The sequence below is a fragment of the Setaria viridis genome, chromosome 2 (genome assembly GCF_005286985.2).
Source record: "Setaria viridis chromosome 2, Setaria_viridis_v4.0, whole genome shotgun sequence".
Classification (NCBI taxonomy): domain Eukaryota; kingdom Viridiplantae; phylum Streptophyta; class Magnoliopsida; order Poales; family Poaceae; genus Setaria; species Setaria viridis.
The window spans coordinates 17,382,483-17,408,695 of record NC_048264.2 but is presented as its reverse complement, the minus strand read 5'-3'; the positions used below and the strand labels follow the sequence as shown (position 1 = coordinate 17,408,695).

Sequence of the window (26,213 nt, the reverse complement as noted above, 5' to 3'; positions counted from 1 at the left end):
GGTTTGGGTTTCGGTTTTGGGGTGCCCGGACACTCCACCCAATCCGAACCCATCCCGTTGCCATCCTTACTCTGTCTTATCTTTCCCCCTTCTCTGTTCCAGCTCTCTAGCGCACGCGACATGGAGCAGCCCCCTGGGCGGCCGAAGGTCCTTCCCACGCGTTGCGCGGCACCGGCTGTGACTGCTGCCGGCGGCGCTGGCAAGGTCGAAGGTGCAGAATAGGTTGCTGTCGCTGCTGCCGTTCTTGAATAGCAGCAAGCTCGAGCTTGGTGACGGCGAGCTGATTCTTGTGGGTATCCTCAATTCTAGCTATTTGATCCTCGGTTTGGGTGGCTAAAACCTCGATTCATGTTGTAGGGTCTCGATTTGGGTGATGAGTATTTCGATTTGGGTGGCTCAGACCTCAATTCCTGCTGTAGGATCTTGATTTAGGCAATGAGGACTTCGATTTTGGAGTTTCTTCATCGGCTGCGTCGAATCGAAGTCACCATCATGGGACATCGAGCTGAGAGGCATCAAGGACCTACTCTCACATCAGAGTGTGGCTGCAAAGCATTTTCTTCCCCCAACAAGTTTAATCTGGTTAGTTGTCTTGTGCTGGTCCCCTTCTTCTTCGTGAGGAATATGCACTTTACAATTTTAGTTTGATACTTCAAATTTAATGGATTACTATGTCAAAAAACCAAATTGAGTTAGCTGTTTTATGTAGAATTTGCATAAGATCAGATCCACGAATTGGTCTCTCAGATCCACGAATTTCCTTCTCTTTAACCTTAATGCCTATTGGTTTCTGGACTGGTCTTGTTGTTGTGTTTCTGGAAAAAAATCAATTAGGAAAAAAAACATAACAGTTAAATCGTGTCGCGTATGTGGTGTTAACACAAGTATTATTCAGGTCATATCACAGAGCAAACCTTGTGGATGAGATGAACTACCCAAATCCTGATCAAGGGGGCGTTTGGTTCCTCGAGCTAAAATTTAATCCGTGTCACATTGAATATTCGGAGGTTAATTAGGAGGACTAAATATGAGTTAATTATAAAACTAATTGCACAGATGGAGGCTAAACGGTGAGATGAATCTATTAATCCTAATTAATCCATCATTAGCAAATGTTTACTGTAGCAGCACATTGTCAAATCATGGACTAATTAGGCTTAATAGATTCATCTCGTCATTTAGCCTCCATTTGTGTAATGGGTTTTGTAAATAGTCTACGTTTAATACTTCTAATTAGTATCTAAACATTTGATGTGATAGGTGCTTAAAATAAGCAGCTGGAACCAAACGCCCCCCAAGTCTCTTTCCCAAGCTTAGCTTTTTCCACATCTTCTGCTAATTTCTCTGCATTGCTCACAGCCATAAAGTATGTTTCATCAGATTCTGCAGCTCGGGCAGATAATTTAAGATACATTCTGCATAACTCTTTTCTACGTCATGAGAGCTTTATTTTGGATCTTCAGGTGTTTGATAATTGCTCTTTATCTGAAGTACTTTCGCATCAATCATCCATCTATTTAGTATATATACTGCTCAGGAATTTTTTTGATATGTTAATATCAAGTATCTTCAACTCCCATGACAGCATAAGATTCCAACAAAATTGAACTTTTTGCAGTTACACTTCACTTGACTTCCTGATGTAGAAAACTTCAACCCATGCTCAGTTTTCCTACCATAAACCTTTATTTTGTACACCTTTTCATCATCTATATCACCACAATAGAATAGATCACAGTTCAGTGTTTGCATTACCTGTTCTTGGAATACCTTAAACAGTGCTAGAGTGTAAATTTTTGCTGCATGGCTTAGTATTCTCAGATCTGATTTCAACTTTGGTGTACTTTGTGTTGCCTTAAAATCACATTTCACCTCCTCGTATCTTTTATCTGCCACTAACCTGTCAAAATGCTCAAAGAAGGTAAGTATATTGTATTTGACACTAATATATCCTTTCAACTCGTTATTCATACTTTCACTTCTTTGAGTGCTAACAATATCAACAGAAAATGTATTCTGTCCATATGCTAAGGCCCATTTCTCCCTTTTTTGAAATAACCTTTCAAGCCAATTATTTTCTCGTAGCTTATACTTGTCTAGCAAACTGTTCCATGCATTTATAAAATCCTCCTCCTCCTCTTGATCATAAATACAGCTCTAAAAGTTTGCATTGAACTTCTTATATTCCTCCACAACTCCAGAGAGGTGCTTGCATGCATTCTGGTTCATATGCCAAATACATATCCTGTGATGACTCTCTGGTAGTACAATCTTGATTGCTTTTGCCATTGCTGCATCTTCGTCAGTCAAAATGGTCTGTGGCTTCTTGCATGACATAGCAGCTAAAAAGGTTTTGAAAAGCCAAACAAAACTTTCAGCAGTTTCATCATACAAAAGTGCAGCACCAAAAATAATAGTTTTCTTATGGTTGTTCACGCCACATAGCAAACCAAATGGACGCCCATCATTTAGTTTTCTATATGTTGTGTCAAAGCATACAACATCACCAAAAAGTTCATAGTCTACAACCATTTTAGAATCGGTCCAGAAAATATTCGTTATCAAGTCATCCTCGTCAACCTGAATGGAATAGATAAATTTCTCTTCTTCTGATGTTTTCTTCTCTAGATATTCTAAGACTCCTCTAGTGTCTCCTTCGTGTACCTTCAATGACCTCTTTGAATACAATTTACTTTTCATATCTTCACGTGTAAATTCAAGATTCTCAATTCCACCCGCTTCTTTTGCCATGAGATCGAAATTAGCTTTATTTGAAATGCCAACCGATTTAGCAGCTTCGACGCTTGCAAGCTGTGCTTCTGTTATTGTCCTTTGAGATCTTAAATGTTGGACTTGGCTAGCAGTAGCAAGAATATGGTTATGCTCAGACACAAATTCATATATGTAGCAGAACCTATCTTTCAAACTGATCTTCATGTGTGCTAGGGACATACATCGTGTCTCTAGCCTGCTATAATTCGAAGCTTCTTCTCTCTTATCAGACCCTCAAATTCCTATTGATATAAATAAATAAATAGTTTCATCAAAATGATGTTGTATCCCTAACCATGAAGAAAGTAATATAAGATAGTTTAATTCATACCTGCATGAGAATAGCACAAAGTTCTATTCTTTATTGTGGTACTATTTCTCACGTTATGCGAACTACTCCTTCGAATGCTGAAACCCTTGTCTCGAGCATAGGCATGGTAAAAGCCATATGCCTCTTGTTTACTGTGGAATTTCATACCAACCTTTGGTACGCGGCCTTCGAGATAATTTTCTACTGGGATAGATTCAGTTTTACTCAGGGGGTGTTTGGATACGAGGTGTTAAACTTTAACAGTGTCACATCGGATGTTCGGATACTAATTAGGAGAACTAAACATGAGCTAATTATAAAACTAATTGCAGAACCCTGTGCTAATTCGCGAGACGAATCTATTAAGCCTAATTAATCCATCATTAGCAAATGGTTACTGTAGCACCACATTGTCAAATCATGGACTAATTAGGCTTAATAGATTCGTCTCGCGAATTATACTCCATTTGTGCAATTAGTTTTGTAATTAGCTTATATTTAATACTTCTAATTAGCATCCAAACCTTCGATGTGACGGGTGTTAAACTTTAGCAGCTGGTTGCCAAACAGGCCCTCAATGTACGAAATAGCGGGCTATAGCACCACTATAGCGGGGCTATAGCGTTTTGGAGGCATAGGCGCTAAGCTACAGTGCATAATGCTAATATGACCGCTAGGGTCGCTATTGCGTTAAATAGTGGCGCTAAATGGCGTAGCGGCATATAGCGCGTAGCATCGCTATGATAGAATAGTCAGGCGCGGCCAAAGCAGGCCGATTTCCAGGCTTCCAGCACTTGTTCGGCGGCCTAATAGATCGATCATATATATGTGCTGCTGCTCTTCTTGGGAACCCTAGCACTGTCATTCCCGTCCAAAAATCGTCGTCGCCGCCGGCGTCTAAATCGCCTGAGAGATGAGACCGAGAGTGCATCTCCCCTTTGGCCTTTTCCCTTTGCCGTGGCTGCTTGTGCCTGGGACTCTCCTCTGCTGCATGCCATCTCCTCTGCTCACGCTTGCACACCAGCACGGTAGGTCTGCAGCATGCCAGCACGTCATCTCCTCTGCTGCACCTGCACACGGCAGGTCAGCAGCATGCCAGCACCAGAGTGTAGAACTGTACTAAAGTATTAATATTTAGTTATGTTATGGACTATGATTTTTCCTGTTTTTTCAATCCCCTAAATGGCTTAGCGTTGCTATATAGCGGGTGCTATAGCACTCATAGCATTTTTTGAAGACCTCCGCTAAGATCCATATCCCGCGTATATTGATTTTAATAGAATCCTGGTCTAAGTCTATTGTTCCTGCGTCACCAGCATGAATGTTGACCCTGGAGAAATTTGGCGAATTTGTCGAGGATGTGGTGGCGACGTCAGCGGGAGCAGACAGCATAACGATGCTTGGTACTTGTGCAACTACTGGTGCTTCCATCCACATGTAATTGGTCTGGTTAAATGTGGGGAGATTTGGCTGAGATGCCGTTCTTGTCGTTGAGGAAGATGCTAATCTGATGGTTACCTTGCCGAATGCCGATAAAAAACCTTCAGTTGTAATTGGCGCCACTTTTTTAGTATTTGGGGTCTTTTTTCCCTCCATTAATATCAGCTAACTTCCGTAAATGTTTTTGTGGCGGTAAGAGAGAGAGAGAGAATCACGCGGGATTGGACGGACTGATGGCGCCGTTTTCTCGTGGTGTGGGCGTCGGCAAAAGAAAATTAGATGCCCCAGCTTTGGGAGGAGAACGAATTGGCGTGCTCCACGTGTGCGGGTACACCGATAGGGACATAGAGAGGGACAGGCAAGCTCCGGCCGGCGACGACGTCCTCTGCTCATTTAATCAGAGACACGTAGGCGTAGGATCCGACTTTTTTGGATTTTGGCCCTTTTCGCAAAAAAATCTCACAAATAGGTCCCTGACGAAACCAATTCCGAAAATGGACCCTCAGCTTGGCGCCAGGCGCCAAGGTATAACGTCCTGGCGCCAGCCGTCCTGGCGCCAAGGTCCCTACGCCATGCCTCCGACGTGGCACCGGCCCGCTGACGTGACCCCGAGGCTTGGCGCCAAGATCCATGGCGCCAAGGCTCGGCGCCAAGATCTGTGGCGCCAAGGCTCGACGCCACCGTCGCTGGCGCCAAGCCTCGACGCCATAGATCTTGGCGCCGAGGCTCGGCGCCAGCCTCCCTGGCGCCAAGCCTTTTACCATAACGGCTCCCCTTCCTTTTGCGCAGTTTGATTTTGCATCTCGCTCACATCTCGCGTCGGCCCACTCCGTAGTCGTCCGCCGCGCCGCCGCCGCCGTACGCGCCGTCCCGCCCGGTGCCCCGCCGCCGCCCGCCCGGCGGCCCCGCGCGCCCGCCCGACGGCCCCGCGCGCCGGCCGGCGCCCCGCCCGACGCCCCGCGCGCTCGCCCGGCGCCCCGCCCGGCGGCCTCGGCGCCCCGGCTCCCCGCGCGTCGGCCCGGCCGCCCCGCCCGGAGGGCCGCCGCGCGCCGCCCCGAGCCGCCCCGGCGCGCGCCGCCCAGAGGCGCCCGGCCCAAGCCGCGCCTCCCCGCTCGCCGGTGCCCCCCGGCCAGGCTCCAGCGCCCGCCGTGGCCTGAGGCCGCCCGCCCCCCGTCGTGTGCCCGCTCCCGGCCGATCGAAGGTAATTAGTTGTAGTATAATGTAGATAGATAGGTTTAGATAAAATAGTAATATTGATAAATTAGAATAGTTAGGTAAAATTTAGATAGGTAGGTATAATTGTTAGATAAAATAGGTAGATAGATAAGTTGATAGATAGATATAATTGTTAGATATGATAACTAATAGCATAGTAAACTAGTTATTATGATATTTAGTTAAGTAGTTGTATAGGTAAGTACGTATGTACATATTAGGTGATATAGTTAGTTAGTATATGTGACATAGTTAGTTAGTTGTATTTAGTAGTTAGTAGTCAATTGATACTATCTGATTTCATACTAGACTTAGAATGTTTAATTTATTATGGACTAAATGAATTGTGCGTCGTTATATTGATATACTAGATGGAGAACGTAGTGAGCATATATTACGGAGGCACTATGGAAAGGGATGAATATGGATGTGTTAAGTTTGTTGGCATGCAGTGCGAGGTTGTCATATTCGATGAGAAACCATCGTTTAGTGAGTTGGTTGCAAGGGCTCGGGAGGAGTTACATTGTCATGAAAATGATGAAATCACAGTCGAGGGCATACTTCACCTAGGTTCCCCTCTCAACATTCAAAGGAAGATGGTCCCAATTCGGTGTGCAGGTCAGTGGGAGAAATATGTGAGGACGGTTATGAATGGTCATTCCCCAAGTGTTGAAGTGGTTGTTCGTCCGGTGGGAGTTGATCGAAATCCTCGTCGGTTTTCCCGACCAATGGGTCAACGGGCACATTTCGATCCTCCCGTCCCAGAACCTGTTATGGACGTGGATGTTGCACCTACTATTCCCGATGCTGAATCTGCCCCTAATGAAGTAGTTGGACATGGTTGTCGGATTGTTGATGATGTGGCGGACTCTCCTAATGAGTTCCTTTTCACTCAGAATGATCCGAGTAAGTGTCTCACCGGTTTCTATTGATAAGAGATAATCCATTCGTTCCATCCACTTATTCTTTACTCATATTTGTACTTGATGGCGCAGGAGATATTCCAGAAAATGTGGATGTGCCTCTAGTTGATGCGCAAGTGCAATGTGGAGATGGATTGCGCGGCTCTAATAGTGTTGAAATTTTGAATGATGAAGATGCATACGAGATGGGAGTGGATCTTGATTCTGATGATGATCGTCCTGTTGGAGAGATGACAGAGAGTGATATTGAGATGTTCAGGCGTATATTCCCCGGACGTCGTGATCCGATAGTTCACGAGTTTAGCGACCTGACTCTTTCCGATCAGGCGTTTGCAGAAGGACGTGATGATGAGCTCCTAGAAGCTCCTGAAGCTGGTCCTAGTATGGTTATTGAGGAGGGTAGGGTATTTAAGGACCTTCCCGCATTGAAGAGATGGTTGCAAGCTTTTGCGGTGATACGGAAGAGACCGTACAAAGTGTTGCATTCATATGCGGAGCGCCGTTACACAGTTGTGTGTGACAAGGAACGGTGTCCATGGAGGGTTTGTGCAAGAAAGCAAAATATCACCGGGAAGTGGAAGATCACAAAAGTTGTCGGTCCACACAATTGTGCTGACCATGAGCTTACAGTGAGACATCCGCAGCTAACATCTACCCTCATTGCGAAGCGGTTGATGGGAATATTGAAGGAACAACCCAACATGAAAGTGAGAACAATTATAAGAATTGTTGAGGAGATTTATGGAGGATATGTGATAACTTATGGTAAAGCTTGGAGGGCTAAGCAGCGAGCGTGGAGGATGATTTATGGGGATTGGGAGTCTGGGTACGAGTAGCTGCCAGTGCTTTTTAATGCAATTAAAGCGGTGAATCCAGGCATGCATTATGAGTACATCCCAAAGCCAAATGCTTGGAAGGACGGGAGGTAGATATTCGGGCGTGCGTTCTGGTGCTTCCCTCAGTCTGTGGAAGCCTTTAGGCACTGTCGTCCTGTTTTCTCTATTGATGGTACGTTTTTGATTGGCAAATATAGAGGCACACTTCTTATAGCCATATCTTGTGACGCGAACAATATGTTGGTTCCTTTGGCATTTGCATTGGTTGAGAGGGAGAACAATGACAGTTGGGGGTAGTTCTTAAGACTAGTCCGGATACATGTGGTTGGTCCTAGTAGGGATGTTGGCGTCATATCCGATAGGCATCAGGGCATACTTCATGCTGTGCAAGAACAGATAGAGGGTTATGCACCTTTGCATCATCGTTGGTGCACTCGGCACCTTGCGGAGAACCTTCTTCGGAAGGATGGTGTGAAGGATAATTTTGATCTGTTTCAAGTTGCAGCACGTCAGCTTGAGGACTATTACTTTCAGCGCAAATTGGAGCAGGTAAGGACCGCAACAAATGCAGAAGGTCGACAATGGCTCGCTGGTTTGATGAGAGATTTAGATAAGTGGACTAGATCTCACGACGCCGGTGGTTGGAGGTACGAGTTTCAGTGCAGTAACATGGCCGAGTCATTCAATAAGTTGTTATTGGGGATACGTGGTATGCCTGTGAATGCAATCGTTGAATTCACCTTCTACAGGCTTGTTGCGTGGTTCAATGAAAGACACGCAAAAGCAGAAGCGTTGCAGATTGCTGGGGAGAGATGGGCTGAAAAACCAAAGAGACATCTCATCATTGCAAATGAAAGGGCTTCCACACATGAGGTGCAATGTTTTGATCTCGGCTCAGGGACTTATCAGGTGGAGCATAGGGGCGGTACAACGTCCGACGGTGAGATCCGAGAGTCGAGGATACATGTGGTAGTTCTCCGAGATTTCAAGTGCACTTGTGGTAGGCCAAGGCAGTACCACTTTGTAAGTTCTCATTTGGTGGCAGCAGCTAGGCATCGCAATTTTGATATCGAGAGCATGATACCACATGAGTTCAGCGTAGGCACCCTTGTGCGGACATGGAGCCCCCGCTTCGTGCCTTTCCGGGATCCTAGAGAGTGGCCTCCGTATGATGGGCCAAAATATGTTGCGGATCCTGCATACCGTTGGAACAAACGTGGAACAAGGAAGCGGACGAGGCATAACATGACTATGGATCAGGTATCTGGAAGAACGAGGCGTGGTAGAGCAACACCATTTCTTGCTGATCCAGAACAGAACGAGTGCGGCAAGTGCGGCAGATTGGGTCATAATTCACGCACTTGCCGTTGGCAAATTAGTGAGGTGCGACTAGTAGCTCTTTTCGTTACTTGATATGTGTTTTATTCATACAGGTTGTGTTTCTACATCTCTAACTTCATGATTTATTGTTTACTAATCTTATTTCTTTTTGCCTTTTCGTAGGATGGCGCACTTCCACCTTCTAGACCAGGCGTACGACCAGACCCACTGAGGTCGTCTCATAGCGGGAGGGCAGGTAATAATCTACAATTCATGATTAAAGCTTTGCGAGCGTCCATGTCTTGTGTCCTATGAAATCTCTGACTCGGTTTATTTGCATGCAGGTCCTTCCGCTCCTTCGTTCTAGAGCCCATGATGGGTTTTTTTGCACTGCAGTACGACGACCGCTACACTCCTTTGCTACAGATGGCTGGCCTAGATGTCATCTCGTATCAGGTTCGTCGTGGGATGCCCAAGTTCAATTCAGCGGCTATAACTGCGTTGGTTGACAGGTACTATTACCACTAATCATATTCATTTTGTTATGTCTTTACATGTTATCAAATAATAATCCGGCGAAATGTAGGTGGCGACCCGAGACTCACAGCTTTCACCTCCCGTTCGGAGAGATGACAGTGACCCTACAGGACTGTCAGAAGATGCTGGGTCTGTCGATTCGGGGCCAGCCAGTCACTGGGCCGTGCGTCTCAGATGGTTGGAGAGCACGAGTCGCAGCCTTCCTGGGGCGAGAGGTTGAGGAGCAGGGGACTCGCACATCTGGAGTGCTAATCTCATGGCTGCGGGAACACTTCGGCCAGTGCCCCCAGGACGCGGATGCTGAGACAGTTGGACACTACTGCAGGGCGTGGATACTACACCTCTTTGCCTGCGTTCTTTTCCCAGACGCTACAGGTGACACTGCGTCTTGGATGTGGATCCACTGCCTCACTGACTGGCACCAGGCTGGTTTTTACAGCTGGGGATCAGCTGTGTTGTGCTTTCTATACCGGCAGCTGTGCGAGGCATGCCGTCGGACTTCGGGCTCCCCGTCAGTTGGTGGGTGTGTCTACCTGTTGCAATTATGGATGTGGTCCCGTCTTCCTGTTGGTCGGCCCGAGATTATACCGCGTCGACCGTGGTTCCCAGGTGAGCCGCCGAGACGACAGCCGACATGGGCATATATTTGGGATCAGGTTAAGGTTAGCCATACGAGGTTGGACCGTGCGTACCTGGATTACATCAACGAGATAGACGCGCTCACTGCTCATAGTGTAAGTGAATTTTTTTTAAACATGCTTTGTAATCTTTTAGTATAACAACTAATGTTTTTGATTCAAATTTTGCAGGTAAATTGGCAGCCTTACGACGGAGACGATCCACTTCCTTTTCCCCTTAGCTTCATGTGTGCGACGGACGATGATATTTATAGGATGGTGTGCCCTCTTATTTGCTTCTATGCTGTCGAGTACCACCTGCCACATCGAGTAGCACGTCAATTTGGGATGAGGCAGATTTGGCCACCACAGGCGACCTCGACTAGTATAGAGTTACACAAGTAAGTCTTTTCCTATTTCATATATTTCAATACTATTAACTAAATTTTGGCTAACAGTAACGTGTAACGTGACGTGCAGCGTGGATCGAAAGAAGAAACGGAAGGTCTCCGAGTGGGCCGCGTTCCACCACGCATACATTCAGGAATGGGAGCAGTTCGAGCAGAACTTGGACGAGAACAACGAGCCGCACACAAACAGTGCGTACAGGCAATACCAGAGCTGGTACCAAGGTGCGACGCGGCACAGGCTGAGGGAAGCGTGGACGGAAGATGACTACGCCGATATCCACTCATCCGACGATGAAGACACGGTGTACGATCAGAGTACTCGTGCTGGAAGGCAGGTGGAGGCAGGACCAATCCTGGATAGGATGGTAAGACAATTGCTTCACTTTTCTATGTTCTATGTTAAGTTACTTAGAGATTTAGTTAGTTAGAGAAGGACTTAGTGATCATCTGACTTAATCATTTAGTCGTTTAGTGACTTAGACATTTGTTGCTTTAGTGACTTAGTCATTTGTTGCAGGGGCGTACCCTACAAAGCTCGGTTAGAGATATAGAGCATATCCGTCCACGAGTTAGGGACCCCGAGATACGGAGCGTCCTAGAGGTAAGTCTCAAATTATTCTTTCTAATACTTTATTAATACGTTACATTCTTCATTTGTGTAACTTGTTTTTACTACTGCAGCGATTGTCAAATCGGCTTCGCAGTGCCGCTGCTCGTTGTGGTTGCAGGACTGCCACGACGCGAGACGTGCACGTTCCATCCCTGCGCGAAGGAGGCGTCGGTACGTCCAGCCAAGGCCCCTCAGGTTCGAAATCAATTGCATCCGAGGAAGTCGACGACGACGATGATGACGACGACGATGAGCAGAGGGCCGAGGAGATTGGCCCGTCTCAGCTCCAGGAGGCTCCCTTGACTCAGCCTACACAGGTTGTAGGGGGCACTAGACTACGTCGTCCACGTTCTCCTTACACTCCAGGCACCGACGCCCTTGGTCACAAGGGTAAGGGTAAGACTAGGAGGCAGTGACGATTCTGATTGCGAACTTTGTATCATATGGACTATTTGTATATATATGGACTTTCATTCTGAACTATTGTGGATTCTATTCTGAATGTGTCATATGCTTGTGTCATATGCTTCTATGCTTCTATGCTTGTATTTATATTCACTATTCATCTCGTAATTTTGTATGGATTGCATCAACAAGTAGGGGAAATTCTGCCGAAATTTCGCTAACAAGTACCATTTTTATTTTCTACGGATATTTCAGTAGACTACGACTTCGAAATGCATTACATCGCAAAATGAACATATGTCGTCTACAAATTGCGTGTCCTTACTTAAAGTGCATTATTACATGACAACATAATAAAAGTCTCACAGTAGAAAATATTGTTCATAAATAAACCATAAAACTAGAACCTAAATATGGCTACTGAGTGCAACGAGGCCACTTTCCCTTCCTTAAGGCATCGGGATTCTCCTCAACCGTTGCTTTCGCTCGGCGTGCCCGCTCAAGCTTCTTCTCTCTCTCCTCCCTGTTCGCAGCAACCCGCCTCCTTTCCTCCTCTTCCTTGTGCTCCTTTTCCGCAGCCTCCTCTATGAGCCTCTTCTCGTACACCTCCTTCCTCTCTGCATCCCAGCGCATCATATACTCCAAAAACTCCTTGTCTTCAGGATTGATCTCAGCGTCGATCCACTGCTCAAAATCACATAGCGGTGGAGGGGTCTACAACAAATGCAATTGTTATAAAACAAAAAAATTATGGACAATAATTATAAGACAACAACATTTCCTTACCAACATGTTAATGCAGCGCTGACGAAGTGTAGGTTCAAACGCAAAGTTGGAACACATCCAATACCTCTGCCTATACGTGGCATGTTCTTCGGACTTGGCTACCTTGCAAGGATCGCCGCAAAAGCACATCGGCACTGGAACACCACTAGGCAGAGGCAATGGATCGAACGCATTTCCGGTCTTCTTTGCGCCATAACTACAATTTTGTTTATTTGGTTCTATGAATCAAACGCACTTAAGAATAAACCTACAATTAAGGTTTTTTCATTTGATCCACAACAATGAGTATATAACATAACTACGGGCGTTGAGATTACCTTAGTTTCTTAGCTTTTCCACGCCTCGGCATCCTACATTTGCATGAAACCCTAAGTTCAAAAATGCAAGAAATATATAGCGAATCGATGTGAAAAAAGGTACGACGGAGAGAGGATACCTTGCTCTTCAGGATCCACGGATCAAATGAAAGTTTCCTAAGCTACAATGTCGATTCGTAGTCTAGGGCAAAGTAGGGAGAGTAAAAACCCGAGAGAGTGGAGAATAATGAGGAGGAACTCTCGGGCAGGAAGAAGGGGCGGTATATATGGTAGGGGGCTTGGCGCCAGGGAGGCTGGCGCCGAGCCTCGACGCCAAGATCGATGGCGCCGAGGCTTGGCGCCAGCGACGGTGGCGCCGAGCCTTGGCGCCACAGATCTTGGCGCCGAGCCTTGGCGCCATGGATCTTGGCGCCCAGCCTCGGGGCCACGTCAGCGGGCCGGCGCCACGTCGGAGGCACGGTGTAGGGACCTTGGCGCCAGGACGGCTGGCGCCAAGACGTTATACCTTGGCGCCAGCCAGCCAAGCTGAGGGTCCATTTTCGGAATTGGTTTCGCCAGGGGCCTATTTGTGAGATTTTTTCGCGAAAAGGGCCAAAATACAAAAAAGTCGGGCGTAGGATAAGTACGATGACATGGCACTATATAGACGAGTCATTAAATATGACATAGCATTATAAAAAGTTAATTGGATCTGAGCTATTATAATTTTCCAATTTTTGACCACACTGTTCGCGTTATAGGAACGGTGCTATTATAATTCTTCGTATATTTGAGTTTGAAATATGCCATTTTACATAGGCCATCGTATTTTCGTATGGAATAAAATGCACCTCTCCGCTCACTAACACGTATGTCCCACGTGTCATCCCCTTCCTCCTCCTTACTTTCCCCTCCTTCCTACCCCGCGGTGACCCCCTCTGCCTCCGCCGCCCCACCACCGGAGCCTCTCCCCATCCCCGACGCCGGGCCGCTCCTTCTCGTCGCCCAGCTCCACCCGCTGCTCCTCAAGCTCGGCTTCCACACCCACACGCAGTCGCTCAACGCGCTGCTCACTGCGTACCTCGGCAACGCGCGCCCCGACCTCGCCTCCCGCGTCTTCTGCGGCGGGGCGCCCTCGACGAGATGCGGACGTGCGAGGTGGAGGGGAATGGGTTCGTCGCGGCGACGGCATTCTCCGGACGAGCTGGTGATCCGACGGGTGACGCGTGCGATGCATGGCTACGCGCCTGTAAAAGTTATAAACTTTTACACCGTTACAGAGCTAGCAAATGTTCAACATTAACCTTCTAGACGTATCCAGTAGCAAATGTCTACACGACACCTTTTCTACTAGTACTCATTTTCGACCCGTTATCAGTTCAAGTCTTCAAGATAGCGCCAGCGACGAGGACATGCCGCCGCCGCCACCCTTGGCCACGGCGACATAGTTGAACGGCGGCCCCTAGAGGCATCTCGCGCCCTTGAAATTCGCCACAGTGGCTTACTCTCGCCCCTGCCGCCGACGGGCGCGGCCTCAGGAGCTCGCCTCCGCTCGCAGCGCCACCGCTGCTGCCGCTGGACGACGCGCCGCTGCGCACGGATGGCGAGGAGGACGCGTGCCTGCCGACGTCGACCCGTTTCCGATTCACGGCATAGGGCTCGGCGGCCCGAGCGCAGCTGCTGCCGGGCTGCTTCAGGTGCGGCATCGCCGCGTTCTCGCTCACCTTGCGGGGGTGGGAAGGAGGGGAAAGGAACGAGGGAGGAAGGGGATGACACATGGATCCACGCGTCCGTGAGTGGAGAAGAAGAGTTGAAGGACGGTATTTTAGTCCATACGAAAATACGACGGCATGTGTGTGGTCCAATAGTTTTAAAAACGTAGAAAATGTCATATCTTAAACATATAGGAAGAAGTGCGTTCAAAAATTGAAAAATTATAATTGTATGGATCCAACGAGTTATCAAATGGCGTTGTACATCCCTCAGCGACGGGAATTCGCTGCACAGCGGAGACCTACGAGTGCCTTCCACCTCACCCCGGTGTCCTGGAAAGTAGGTCGTTGAATTTAGGGGCGGAACTGGTAAAAACGATCACGATCGTCGAGTGAATTGTTAATTACTCAGTTGTTCTGTTGGGCATAAAAAGCTCGATTTTTTCTTTTTCAAATAAAACATATACTACCTTTGAACGCAAATACTTGATGTTTTAACGGAAATCTACTCAAACTTTTAAAACTTTGCATCAATAGCTTTTCAATTCGAAAACATATCAACAGATTTGTCTTTAAAAGCCTTTTTCATAATCTCATATATTCATTAGATGTCATAACCATATTCTAATAGAAAAATAGCAACTAAAGTTGTACACCAAAGACCATAAAAATGTCACCAGCATCAATTATTTTTTAACTTGAGGTGTTTTAGTCAAGTAATGATTTGCAAATGCGGGCTTTGCAGTAAAAATGTTCGTCTTTCTTAAAAGTAGTTCGCAAAACCCAACAAAAAACAACAGTTCGCAAAAACAAACGGGTACACAAGCAACCGGTACCGAGTCACATCAGATGAACGGTTGCAGGCAAAGTGACTACTCATCTTATGACGCATGTATCAGAGCCCAAAGCCTCTGCACATTGTTCTCCAGATTGATTCCTGATTAAACGGATATAGGAAACTATTTTGATCACCTGGCCACTCTTCAGTCCAAAGAGCAGCGAATTTAAACGATATAGTTTCAACACATTACACCCTGAATCTGGGGCGAAGCTAAAAAGAGAACTACAGTTCACTTCTTATGTATGGTACACAGGAGGGGCATTACCATCTTTAATCATCATCCGCACTGGGGTCAGGGTCCAAAAAGATTGTAATGGTAATTGTAAACTACAGAAACCATGAAAAGGTATGCTTCTCTAAGCTCAGCTGGTAGCTAGTACACTAGGTCTAAATCTCACATGCCTACAGTGTCTCAACTTTGCAACGGCCCCCTGGGACTTTCCCTGCAGAAGGTCCATGTAAACTGATGCTAGCACTGCCCTAGGGTTGTTGGGCAGCATGGCAAGGCCACGGCTCACCATATAGTCAGCCTGCTCAAATTCTCCCTGCATTGCAGCGGTCATGCCGAGGTCAATATACAGAACGCCCCGAGCTTCCTCAGGCTTGAGACTCTCCGAGTGCTGAGATTCTTCTGAGGTCAGTTTTGTCACAGCAGGAGCAACCGTGTCTTCACCATCACTGTCTTTCTCATCTAAGGCCTTCTCACAGTTCTCCACATTGTATGGCAGCTCAATATCATTGCCATCTTTGATATAAACTGACAGCTGCTCAGCAGCATCCTTTGGTCTGTTCAGAGCACACAGAGCTTCAGCTGCATATACATGGCTGAGGAATACATACATCCTAGAGCAATCAGTCAGCTGCTGTAGCAACTTCGCATAAGACAAAGCTTTCAAAGGATTCTCAAGACACAACTCAACAAACGCCAAGCTCCCCAGGATGGCCTGTCTGATTTTGAGGTTCTCTTTTCTACAAATCTCATCATACAAAGCAAGAGAGCTCTGCAAGGTGGCATTCAAGCTCGTTCCTTTTTGTTCTCCGTTTACAAAAGCCAGGGTTGGGCCAGAAGGTGCTTTAAAATCTGTACTTACAGTGTTCTTCTGACCTGAGCTTTTATGTCCTTGTACTACTCCTTGGTTGCCATCCTCTGCATCGGATGCGGGCACCGGATTTTCCTGCTCAGAAGCATCCAATAATAGCTGAGCGTTGAGCAGACATTGTCTAGCAAATCCAAGTGATACCAAATTTTTATGTTCATCTGAAGTCACACGTGCAGAAGCTGAATTACTTCTCGAGTGCACAGGGTTGACGATCAACTGCCGCCATTGTCCTGACCCCACAACATTGACTTCAATCTCATCATTGCATGAAGAAGCACCAGCTGCACACAGTAGACCCTTTTCTAGAGCTAGCAGACTACACTCAGAAAAACGGAGCCAGAAAAGGGGTCGTTTGTAGAAGAGTGGCATAGCCTCACGAAAACATTGAGCTGCTAACAAAGGCTTCCCACACATCAAATGTTGGATACCACAGTTGTACGAAATAAGACAAGACTTGTCTTGTGATAATGCAGTCAGCTTCAGTGGTTTCTCTGAACGAAGAGATAGGCTGTACTTCAGCGCTTTGCTAAAGCACCATATAGAGGTGTGATTAGATCTCTGCTGGTGGAGTATACATCCAAGGTTGTTGTAGAACATAGCTAGCATTGCTGGTTCAGTTCGATTATTTGGTGTGCTCAATAGCTTCACAGCCTTCCGGTAGTTCCCCCGGGCATACTCCAGCTGAGATTTCAAGAGAAGCTCTGTAGATGAATCCCTACCACGTGCCATGTTCATCAGTACTTTAAGTTCTCGCTTTGCAACCTTAAGGTTCCTAGTGAGCAGTAGAAGCCGGACCTTGTAAATCTGCAGTCTGACTTTCAAATCAGCAGCAGTAGCAGCAAGATCAGCAGATGCCCTGGGGAAATCATTCAATATAGGCCGACCCAGATTCTGATGTCCATCAAAACTAGAGTATAAAGATTCGAATTCTATTGGTTCATCTGGGAAACTTCCTGTTGAAAGGTTCTCACATCCACCACCATAAGCATTTGAATCAGAATCTGGAGGTGTGTTACTTTTTGCAGGAGGCTTCGGTTGAGCTAATTGCTGCTGAGCTATGCTAGCATTTTCATTCTGGTTCGTTGTGTTAGCTACTCCAAATGACCTTTCCAAGTACTGTATTACATCCTGTAAGGCAATAAGTAATCATAAAGTTAAACAAGATGAATAAAATTTCCTCTAGGCACAAGTCAATGGTCCAAATCCCAAAAGAAACCAGGCCAAAATAAATGCTATGAGCCTAAGGCCATTCTAAATGCAAGTTTCATATGAGTTTCATTCTCATTAAATGACATGCCACATAGGCAAAAGTGATGACAAGGCATGGCATTTTAGAGGAAAGAGAAGAATTGGGTTTCATGGGGATGAAACTAGGTGTACACAGTACCAAGAGCCATGATACTAGAATGAAACTCTATTGAGAGGATTTGAGTTTCATCTCCACATATGCATCAACTCCCATTGGTCACTTAGATGAAAGATTAAAATGATATACTAGCATATGAAATCGTGAAATGAAATATTGCATTGAGAGACTTAGTTTCATTCATCAGCTCAATGATTATTAGATGACATGGCACTCTTGGAAATCATGCAATGAAACCTTGCACTGAGAATGGCCTAAGACCAACTGTTCAGGCTAAGATCCCAATTAAATCTGACAGTATAAACCTCAAAAGTTCAAAGTTCCCACACGGAGAAAACTGTAGGAGTATGACAATCACCCTAACAAACCAAATTTGACAGATGACTTCATGATCAACACACCCTACACATCAGATCCCTCTCCCATATTAACAGTCATCATAACAAGGAAATTGTCAGCGACAGCACAAAAAATGTCATGGCAGGATATGGCACAAGAAAAGGTATCAGAGAGAATTACAAAAAATCCAACATGTCAAATATAAATAGCATACAAAGAACCAGTAATAATACCAACATTAAATGTTAAAAATGCCTTTTTTTTAAGTGGTGAATGCCCCACACCAAGGAAAGAAACGTACCGCAGCCTTTGTTGCATCTTGCAAAGCTAAAGTAATATCCAATAATAGAAAGCATACATGAAGAGCAGTTGTCTGTAAGAGTAAAGAATAATTAGCATTGACACAATTTTCCCTTGTCACTAAGCTACTCAATCGCTAATAATACCTCATCAATTGGTTCAATATTTCGGTACAATGGATCCAAAACAGATAGAGCAGATTCATAGTCATGAAGATGGTAGAGGATGACAGCCTGCGAATTTGAGTCCATGATCAGCATATTTTGTGCTTGTATTTAATAGTCGTAGTTTATTTGATACAGATCAATGACCAGAAAAATAATCACATAGTTACTGCCACATAACAAGACATACCATGTTGAATGTTATTATGGTTGTGTCAAACTCATCCCCATAGGTTGACGCATTATGTGCAGCAGAATAAGGTAGTACTATGCCGCTCCCTCTTGATCCTGAAGATGCATTGCTTCCTACGCCATTGGCAGAATCAGCTTGTTCTCTAGATGCACATGCAAGCTCCTCACATCTTTTCTGAAGAAATTAGCGGTACAATATTAAGAACAAAATTACCTCAACTAACAGGAAAACAAATACACACCAAAGATGGTAACATAATACTCCCTACAATTGTAAAACCTGTCAATTTTTACCGAAGCACATAAAACAAGAAAAAACATAGTTTAAATAAAGTAGGGCCAAAATACTCTACTAATATGACATGCACAAAGTATGGCAAATGATAATAGTTAGAGATGGCAGGATTGATGGTAAAGTTCACTATAATGTGCCTAATAATTGTGAATTATAAAGTGGTTAAAAGAGATGAGTATTGCACAAATGTAGTACACTACAAAATGACATAGTAAGTCACAAATAGATGTCAATAACACGATGACACTAGTGCAGTTATTAATACTGATATGTTTTGATATACATCATACAAAAATATCAAACATTATGTTGCACCAATGAGTGTAATACCAGTTCAGGACAAACTGCAACAAGTTCGCCTACCATGAATTGCAGCTTAAAAAAAATTAAAGACAAGCCATTAAAAAAAATCGTGGAACTATTTGGAGGCTGCAAGGCCACTTAGGTGTTTGAAGGAGTCTCACATGAACTGCTACTTATACATATATTATTACAATAAAGCATAATTTTGACCGCAGCCAGCTGCTGTCAAGGTCACAGCAGCTCCAATATAGAACAGTAGGTTACGCTAGATATTTCAAAGAAAGATAAGCTACTGTAGCTAGAAAATTCAGGAGCAACACACATTACAAAAATTCAGGTGTTTGTTCGACAAACAGAAATTTCCTCAGCATGCTAAAGTGAAACATTAATTAAACCATAAAGGGCAAACTGCTCAGAATATGAAGGCATTTGTTTGGTGCAATAAAAGCAGAATATTCATGAATATAACTCACATACAATACACAAAAAAACAGTGTAGGAGTTCATTGGATTATATTACTTCGCATCCAGCTCTAACAATAGGCCCATGAACCCAAAAGATGATGATCTTAATTCTTACTCGTATAAGCAAAACATTTTCATAATTTGAATTTTTAAGCCCTTAACATGTACAATTCTTCACGCAAGTTGGGAGGCAACGTAAATAAGCATACTGAGCGACTATCAGAATTGTCAATGTGTGGGTGTATCCTTTAGTCCTATAGAACACACCTGTTTCGTGTACACATGCACACCGCAGCAAAACTTTAAGTACAAGAAAAGTTTTTTTCTATTTGGTTGCAGAAATCTAATCCAACTCTATGCTTAAAGAAACATACAGAAATGCAACAGAAAATACAAGGTTAAACAACAGGGTCCACTATCTATACATGAAAGGATTTTGTCAGTAGCCACATATGAAAAACAAAATCATCCATGTGAAAAGTATCTTCATTTTGGATTAAAAAGTTACTCATAAAAGGTAATCTGTTGATGCTACTTTACTGAAAATAATCAACATGTCAATCAAATGATTATACAGTGAGCAGTGCGGATTCACTAACCTTAACATCACCTAGAATTTTAAGCAGTCTCTCTGGATCAGGACAACCATCCAAGAAAGATTGTGTGATTGCCATATTATGGTGGACCTGAAATTGCAAAATGTGACATCAGATGCAGAAAAACAAATTTGATAGAACAACAATTTCTTCTCCCAAAGCAAAAGAAGAAACACTATCGATTCAAGCTGACAGTTGTCCTATACAAAGACAATGGACAACTATATCATCCACCCTTCCAACGGAACTGTTTCCTTGCTGGTCTCAGGTAAATTATGCTTCAAATTTAAAGCCTAAGACAACAAGATTAAAGAGGCCCTGACGTAAGCTTCATGGAACAAGTGACGCAGCTAATGAATATAAAACAGAGGAAAATCTGGACCCAATAGCATGCCAACTGGCATTGACATGCGCCAATGCACAACACGCTCACAAAATCAAAACATGCAGACTAACATGGGCATTGAGTCAAACTGGATGCAACAAGAGTGGGTGGTGACATTGACAAATACAGCTCAAGAAACAGTTGCAAGCACATATGCACACACACAGCGAACAGCCACACACATGGCGAACCCAACCACATACATAAGCAAACTTAACACTACCCACCCCAGAGCGAACAGCCATGAATGGAACTAAATAAACAGCCCCAGAACCATTTCCGACGCAAGGGACGGTCAAGGGGCGCGTAAGCATGGCTCCAACCACAGATGCGCATCCAGATAGCAACCGAAAGGTACCCAACGCACAGATTTGCTATGTTCACAGCTAGAAGATTCAAGTTCCTAACCCTCCTCGCTTTCCCACACACAGAGAGTAGTAACACGAGAGCAGGAATGAATCGCGCACCTTGGGATCGCCCTCCTTCATCTCCAGGAGCTTCTTAAGCACCAAGACGCACTCGGAGTAGCGGCGGCCTTGGAACGACACTGCGGCTTCCTTCGCCATGGCTGCCGTCGCGGAGAGCATCGCGTCTTCCTCCGCTGCGGGCTGGGGCGGCGGCGGCGCCTCCTTCGCCGCCGGGGGTTCCATCCGCCGGATCTCGCCCGGATGGAGGGGTTGAAGCGCAGGCGCGGGGCGCGATGGGAGCGTCGGGATCGCGCGCCGCCGCGGGGAATCGGAGCGGCGGAGGCAGAGGTTAGGGGGGGCGTGGGGAGGAAGGCGGGCTAGGGTTTGGAGGAAGCGACGACGAGGGAGGGGAGAGAGAGATTGGGAAGGCGATGGATAGAGGGAGAGGAGGCTGCTGCTTTCCTTTCCTGATTTCCCGTCTATTACGAATTTGCCATTCCTTTCCTCACTCGACGGCTTTCACGATTTTGCCACTGAAGAAGGATTAGGCCCTGTTACTTTGTCTTATTTTTAGCACCTATCACATCGAATGTTTAGATACTAATTAAAAGTATTCAAACGTAGATTATTGATCACATTGAATATTTAGATACTAATTAAAAGTATTTAAACGTAGATTATTGATAAAATCCATTACATAAGTGGAGGCTAAACGGCGAGATGAATCTATTAAGCCTAATTAGTCCATGATTTGACAATGTGTTGCTACAGTAAACATTTGCTAATGATGGATTAATTAGGCATAATAAATTCATCTCGCTATTTAGCCTCCATCTGTGCAATTAGTTTTATAAATAATTCATATTTAATCCTCCTAATTAGTCTTCGAATATTCGATGTGACATGAACTAAAAATACGCAAGTTGAACCAAACGCCCCCTAGTTATCATTGACCGCTTCACTTTGGAAGCCACCAAACTAAGGCCCATTTGGAGACAATGACTAGAATTTAATCCCTATCACATCGAATGTTTAGATATTAATTAGGAGTATTAAATATAGGTTAATTACAAAATCAATTGCATAAATGAAGGCTAATTCGCGAGATAAGTCTATTAAGCCTAATTAGTTCATGATTTGACCATGTGATACTATCGTAATATGTGCTAATTATGGATTAATTAGGCTTCATAGATTTATCTCGCGAATTAGCCACGGCTTATACAATTAATTTTATAATTAGTTCATGTTTAGTCCTTCTAATTAGTATTCAATCATACGATGTGACCCGAACTAAAAATTAGTCCATGGATCCAAACACCCCCGATAGTCACATGATCAGAACGTATTATCATTAGTTCTTTCTTAGTTCTTTCTTGGTGGATCTACAGATTATATATAGGTTCAAAACCCACTAAACGACAACATTCGTGAGTATAATGATAGTACCGTAATAACCCCTAACGCCATATTCGTTGTGTATTTGTGTCAACGATGATGACTAAAATGATAGCATATTGATCAATACCAAAATAATAACTCAACAGTTAGCGCATTTAACGAGGTACAATTAAACATAGGAGATTGAAGTAACTGATTAGACATTCTCGGCTAGGGGTTGTGCAAGGAGCTACTTTTGTTTGTGGCGTCAAGAAGCTTAGGCTCTGTTTGGCAGAGCTCCAACTCTGAAAAAACAGCTCCAGATCCATAGATCCAGCTAGCTTCACCATAGAGCTGCTCCACCGTGGATCTAATATCTCAAAAAGCGTTTGGTACAGCTCCACTCTTGTCTTTGTCTCACTGACGATTTGGACCCATGCATCAGAATAAAAAAAACGTCTCCTTCCTCATCACCGCGAGTGTGACCTCGCGCGCTGACGTCGGCTCACGGAGTAGCAGAGCTCGAGCGCAGGCAGCATGCCGCAGAGCTCGGGGATCTCGTGATAGTTGAAGCCGAAGCCCAGATCCACGCAACCCTTCAGCTCCTCCAGGTCATCGACCGTCAGGCTCCGCGCCCTCTCCATGCCGCCACTGCCTTCCCTACCAAGCGTCGCCGCGCCGGCGGACTCGCCGCCCTCCTCCTCGCTTGCGGCCACCACCACGGGACGCGACACCTGCCGCGGCCACCACGACGCCTCCCGCAGAAGATCTCCGGCGGGCGAGGCGGCGCTCCGACGACAGGGGCGGGCAAGGGCAAGCAGGGGCGGGTGGGGGGAGCAGAGGCGAGCAGGGGTGGCGCTCTGACGGCAGGGGCAGATGGGTCTCCGGCGGGCAGAGCGAGCGGGGCGAGCAGAGGCGAGCAGGGGCGGCGCTCCAGCGGCAGGCGCGATGGGGCTCTGGCAGGCGGAGCGAGCGGGGCAGGCGGGGGGAGCAGAGGCAAACAGGGGCAGCGCTCCGGCGGTAGGGGCAGGCAGGGGCGGGCGGGGCTCCGGCGGGCAGGGGCGAGCAAGGGCGGGCGACGCTCCGGCGTGCAGGGGCAAACGGCGGCGTAGCACAGGAAGAGAAGGACGGCAGCGTTTTGCACAGAGAAGAAGAAAAAGAAATAGAATGAACCGGTCATTTTCCACTAATGAGTGGCAGTGGTGGGTAATTTTCTCCAACTTCACCAAATTTGATTTCGTGGAGCACCCCCTGACGAGCTCCACCAAATCCATGGATCTGGGGGTAGATCCACCATTTTCGTGGAGCAGATCTACGGTGGAGTTGCTAGAGCTAAAACCGTTTGGCTGGAAAAATTGGGAGCAGAGCTATTTTTTAGGATCTGAAGCTGCGTGGAGCTCTGCCAAACAGGCCCAATGTACTAGTGGTTGTTCAAAAAGACCCGGACGTGGGTTTCTTTGTGCTTTGTTAGGTGAATTGGACTTTGTGCTATGGTAAAAGCATGTTTAATAAAGTGCTATGGTAAAAGCATGTTTAATGCCTGTCTTAATGTTATAAGAGATAGGGAATATTATAAACTTTTTGTTGAAAAATAAAACTCCAACCCACATACTTTTCACTTGTGTAATTGTTATTGTAATTGTCTTACTGATTCCCCTCTTTGTGTGCCTTACGATCTACCAAACTTTTTCTTGCAACACCCCTCCCTTTGATTTATTTTACACCTTAAAGATAGGGAGACCCAATCACAGTTGTGCCACGTCCTTAGGAAATGAAAGGGCTAATTTGACAAGACTGTGGCCGTAGCTGAAGCAGCTCCGGCTATGGCGTCTCTGGTGGAGCGGCTTTTTTTTTATATTTTATCTAGTTGGAAAAACGATCGGCAAAACAGGTTGTTTCAAATGGAAAAATATGTGAAATGTCCACAATACCTTCATTATTTTTTTCTTCCACTTTTTCCTCTTTTCTTCATATTTCTTTTTTCCTCTTTTTTTCTCTTTCCTTCCTCTCTTATCTGCTCTTTCCTTTTCTCACTCCCGATCTCTTATCCGCTCCAACGCCTCTGCTCCACCACCTCCCCAGCGCCTCCCTCCAGCCTGCCGGACCCCGGCGCCTCCGCCTGCTAGCCCTAGCGTTGCCACCCTCCACCTCACGCCCCCAGTGGACCATTGTCAATGTTTAGACTCGGCAACCTACCGAGGGGGTGCCTGAAGTAGTATTTTTGTTGGTGGGGCTCGTTGAGATCAGAAACTCGAAGGTAAACGTAGACACATGATTTAGACAGGCTCGGACCGCTAGATTGCGTAATACCCTATGTCCTGTGTGTTGGTTGGATTGAATTTGGAGGGGGTCCTGCCTTGCCTTATATAGTCGGGGGCAGGGTTACAGGTCGGTTGGTTACAGGAATACTAGTCGGATATGATTAGAAGAAGCCTACCCTATTATAGCGAGTACTTTCCTAATCCTTGACTAGTTCCTGTCTTTCCATGTAGACTATGCCATCCTGCACCATGGTCTCCATGTCAGATGCGTCTCGGTGTCCAGCCTCACATTTGGGTCTGTTCAAACCTTCTGGTGGGCCCATAGATGTATGTACGATAAGTCTCTGAGTACCTTTTAGTCAAATGCAGCAGTTCTGAGTACTTTTGTATACTTCACCGACTAGTTTTGGTGCTCTTCGAGTACTTCATCTAGTTGGATCTTTAAAGGTACCCAAAAACTGTCATGAGGCTAGAATATGCTCAAGCCTCTTTTAACTTAGTCTCGTATTCTTAAATCTTGAATTTTATATGTAAGTGCGACAAAAGTCGCACTCCATATGGAGTAGCCATCGAAGAATTAGACTAAGGGTCAATTTGTAATTTGCATCACTTTCCCATTAAAACCAAGAGAAAAAACTTTTTGTCGATGGACACGTGGTATACAGCCCTCGAGCCTTTAGCCGACTAGTTTGGTGGGTATAAGGGTCAAACTTGGTCAACGTGACCATCTTTTGGAATATCCAAATCTTCTTTCCAAAATAAAAGTAACCACCAATCAGGTTTCCTGAATTCTGGGGACCCTTTAAATCGAAATCTATTCACTTGCATAATTTTTATTGTGCCACTGTTATAAATAACAGAGGAAGTTATCCCTTCTGTTTTACCTTTGCCATTTGCCTTTCCAACTTCCACATTGTAGCCCTAGCGCCGCTACCACTATTCGATCTATGAACGCTAGCGCCGCCGCCCCCCACCACGCAACCCCCGAGCGTATGCGACTAAAGACGCTCGTGACATCAAGGATGAGGAGGAAGATCGCTGCATCCAAGCCTGCCGAGGACGAGAAGAAGAAAAAGAGATCAGGCAAAGGGAAGGATCCCCAGTTGCCAGCGCCCAAGTACGGCAAGACCAATCAGACTGCACCGCCCAACGCCGTGTGCGCCTGGAAAGAGTCGAAGGCAACCTAGAGTGACATCAAGGCTCTTGTTGCCGCAAAGCTGTTGCAAGAGCGGTGCTATATTCAGTGGAGATCCGCCTTTAGGAATGCCTGCCCATTGGAATCATATCCAAACGAGACGGTAACCTTTCTGCACTTCATTGAGCGAGGCCTTTGATTGCCCACCTATGATTTCTTCCGGGATCTTCTTGATTACTATAAGTTGGAGTTGGTGCATCTGAATCCCCATGGAATTTTTCATACTACTATTTTCGTCCACTTCTGTGAAGCTTTTCTAGGGATCAGGCCGCGCTTTCAGTTATTCCGGAAGTTTTTCCGTGTGAAGCCACAACCCTTGAGGGAATACATATTGTTGGTTGGAGGCACCGTAATTCAGGAGACAGTAAGCACTCTGTATTTGGATTACGAGTTGACAGACTCCAATGCCATGTGGAAGGAAAAATGGTGCTACAT

At 45.6% G+C, this 26,213-nt stretch overlaps 2 protein-coding genes and 1 pseudogene across 2 annotated transcripts; 2 read left to right on the top strand and 1 right to left on the bottom strand.

Annotated features, from left to right (window-relative positions):
- The first annotated feature begins 34 nt into the window (after positions 1–34).
- LOC140222050 (uncharacterized) lies at positions 35–8,053 on the top strand. The gene is made up of 4 exons (XM_072292144.1): positions 35–289; positions 358–582; positions 6,109–6,643; positions 6,733–8,053. Exons 2-4 carry the CDS (start codon positions 436–438, stop codon positions 7,494–7,496), a joined length of 1,446 nt encoding a protein of 481 aa, XP_072148245.1. The 5' UTR covers positions 35–289; positions 358–435; the 3' UTR covers positions 7,497–8,053.
- Positions 8,054–9,000: 947 nt separating this feature from the next.
- LOC140221843 (protein MAINTENANCE OF MERISTEMS-like) lies at positions 9,001–11,512 on the top strand (annotated as a pseudogene).
- Positions 11,513–15,130: 3,618 nt separating this feature from the next.
- LOC117844565 (uncharacterized) lies at positions 15,131–21,409 on the bottom strand. The gene is made up of 6 exons (XM_034725268.2): positions 21,003–21,409; positions 20,154–20,240; positions 18,490–18,666; positions 18,282–18,368; positions 18,137–18,208; positions 15,131–17,258 (listed from the first exon to the last, which is right to left on the bottom strand). The coding sequence occupies exons 1-6, from the start codon at positions 21,183–21,185 to the stop codon at positions 15,393–15,395; spliced, it is 2,472 nt and encodes an 823-aa protein (XP_034581159.1). The 5' UTR covers positions 21,186–21,409; the 3' UTR covers positions 15,131–15,392.
- Between the last annotated feature and the right edge of the window lie 4,804 nt (positions 21,410–26,213).

Bases quoted from the DNA above. Each gene is read 5' to 3' on its own strand.
- LOC140222050 (XM_072292144.1), top strand. From the start codon at position 436: ATGAGGACTTCGATTTTGGAGTTTCTTCATCGGCTGCGTCGAATCGAA. The intron at 583-6,108 runs GTTAGTTGTCTT...TTGATATACTAG, and splicing joins CCCCCAACAAGTTTAATCTG to ATGGAGAACGTAGTGAGCAT. The intron at 6,644-6,732 runs GTAAGTGTCTCA...TTGATGGCGCAG, and splicing joins TTTCACTCAGAATGATCCGA to GAGATATTCCAGAAAATGTG.
- LOC117844565 (XM_034725268.2), bottom strand. From the start codon at position 21,185: ATGGAACCCCCGGCGGCGAAGGAGGCGCCGCCGCCGCCCCAGCCCGCA. The intron at 20,241-21,002 runs GTGCGCGATTCA...TTGCAATTTCAG, and splicing joins TGAAGGAGGGCGATCCCAAG to GTCCACCATAATATGGCAAT. The intron at 17,259-18,136 runs GTACGTTTCTTT...ATTGCCTTACAG, and splicing joins AAGATGCAACAAAGGCTGCG to GATGTAATACAGTACTTGGA.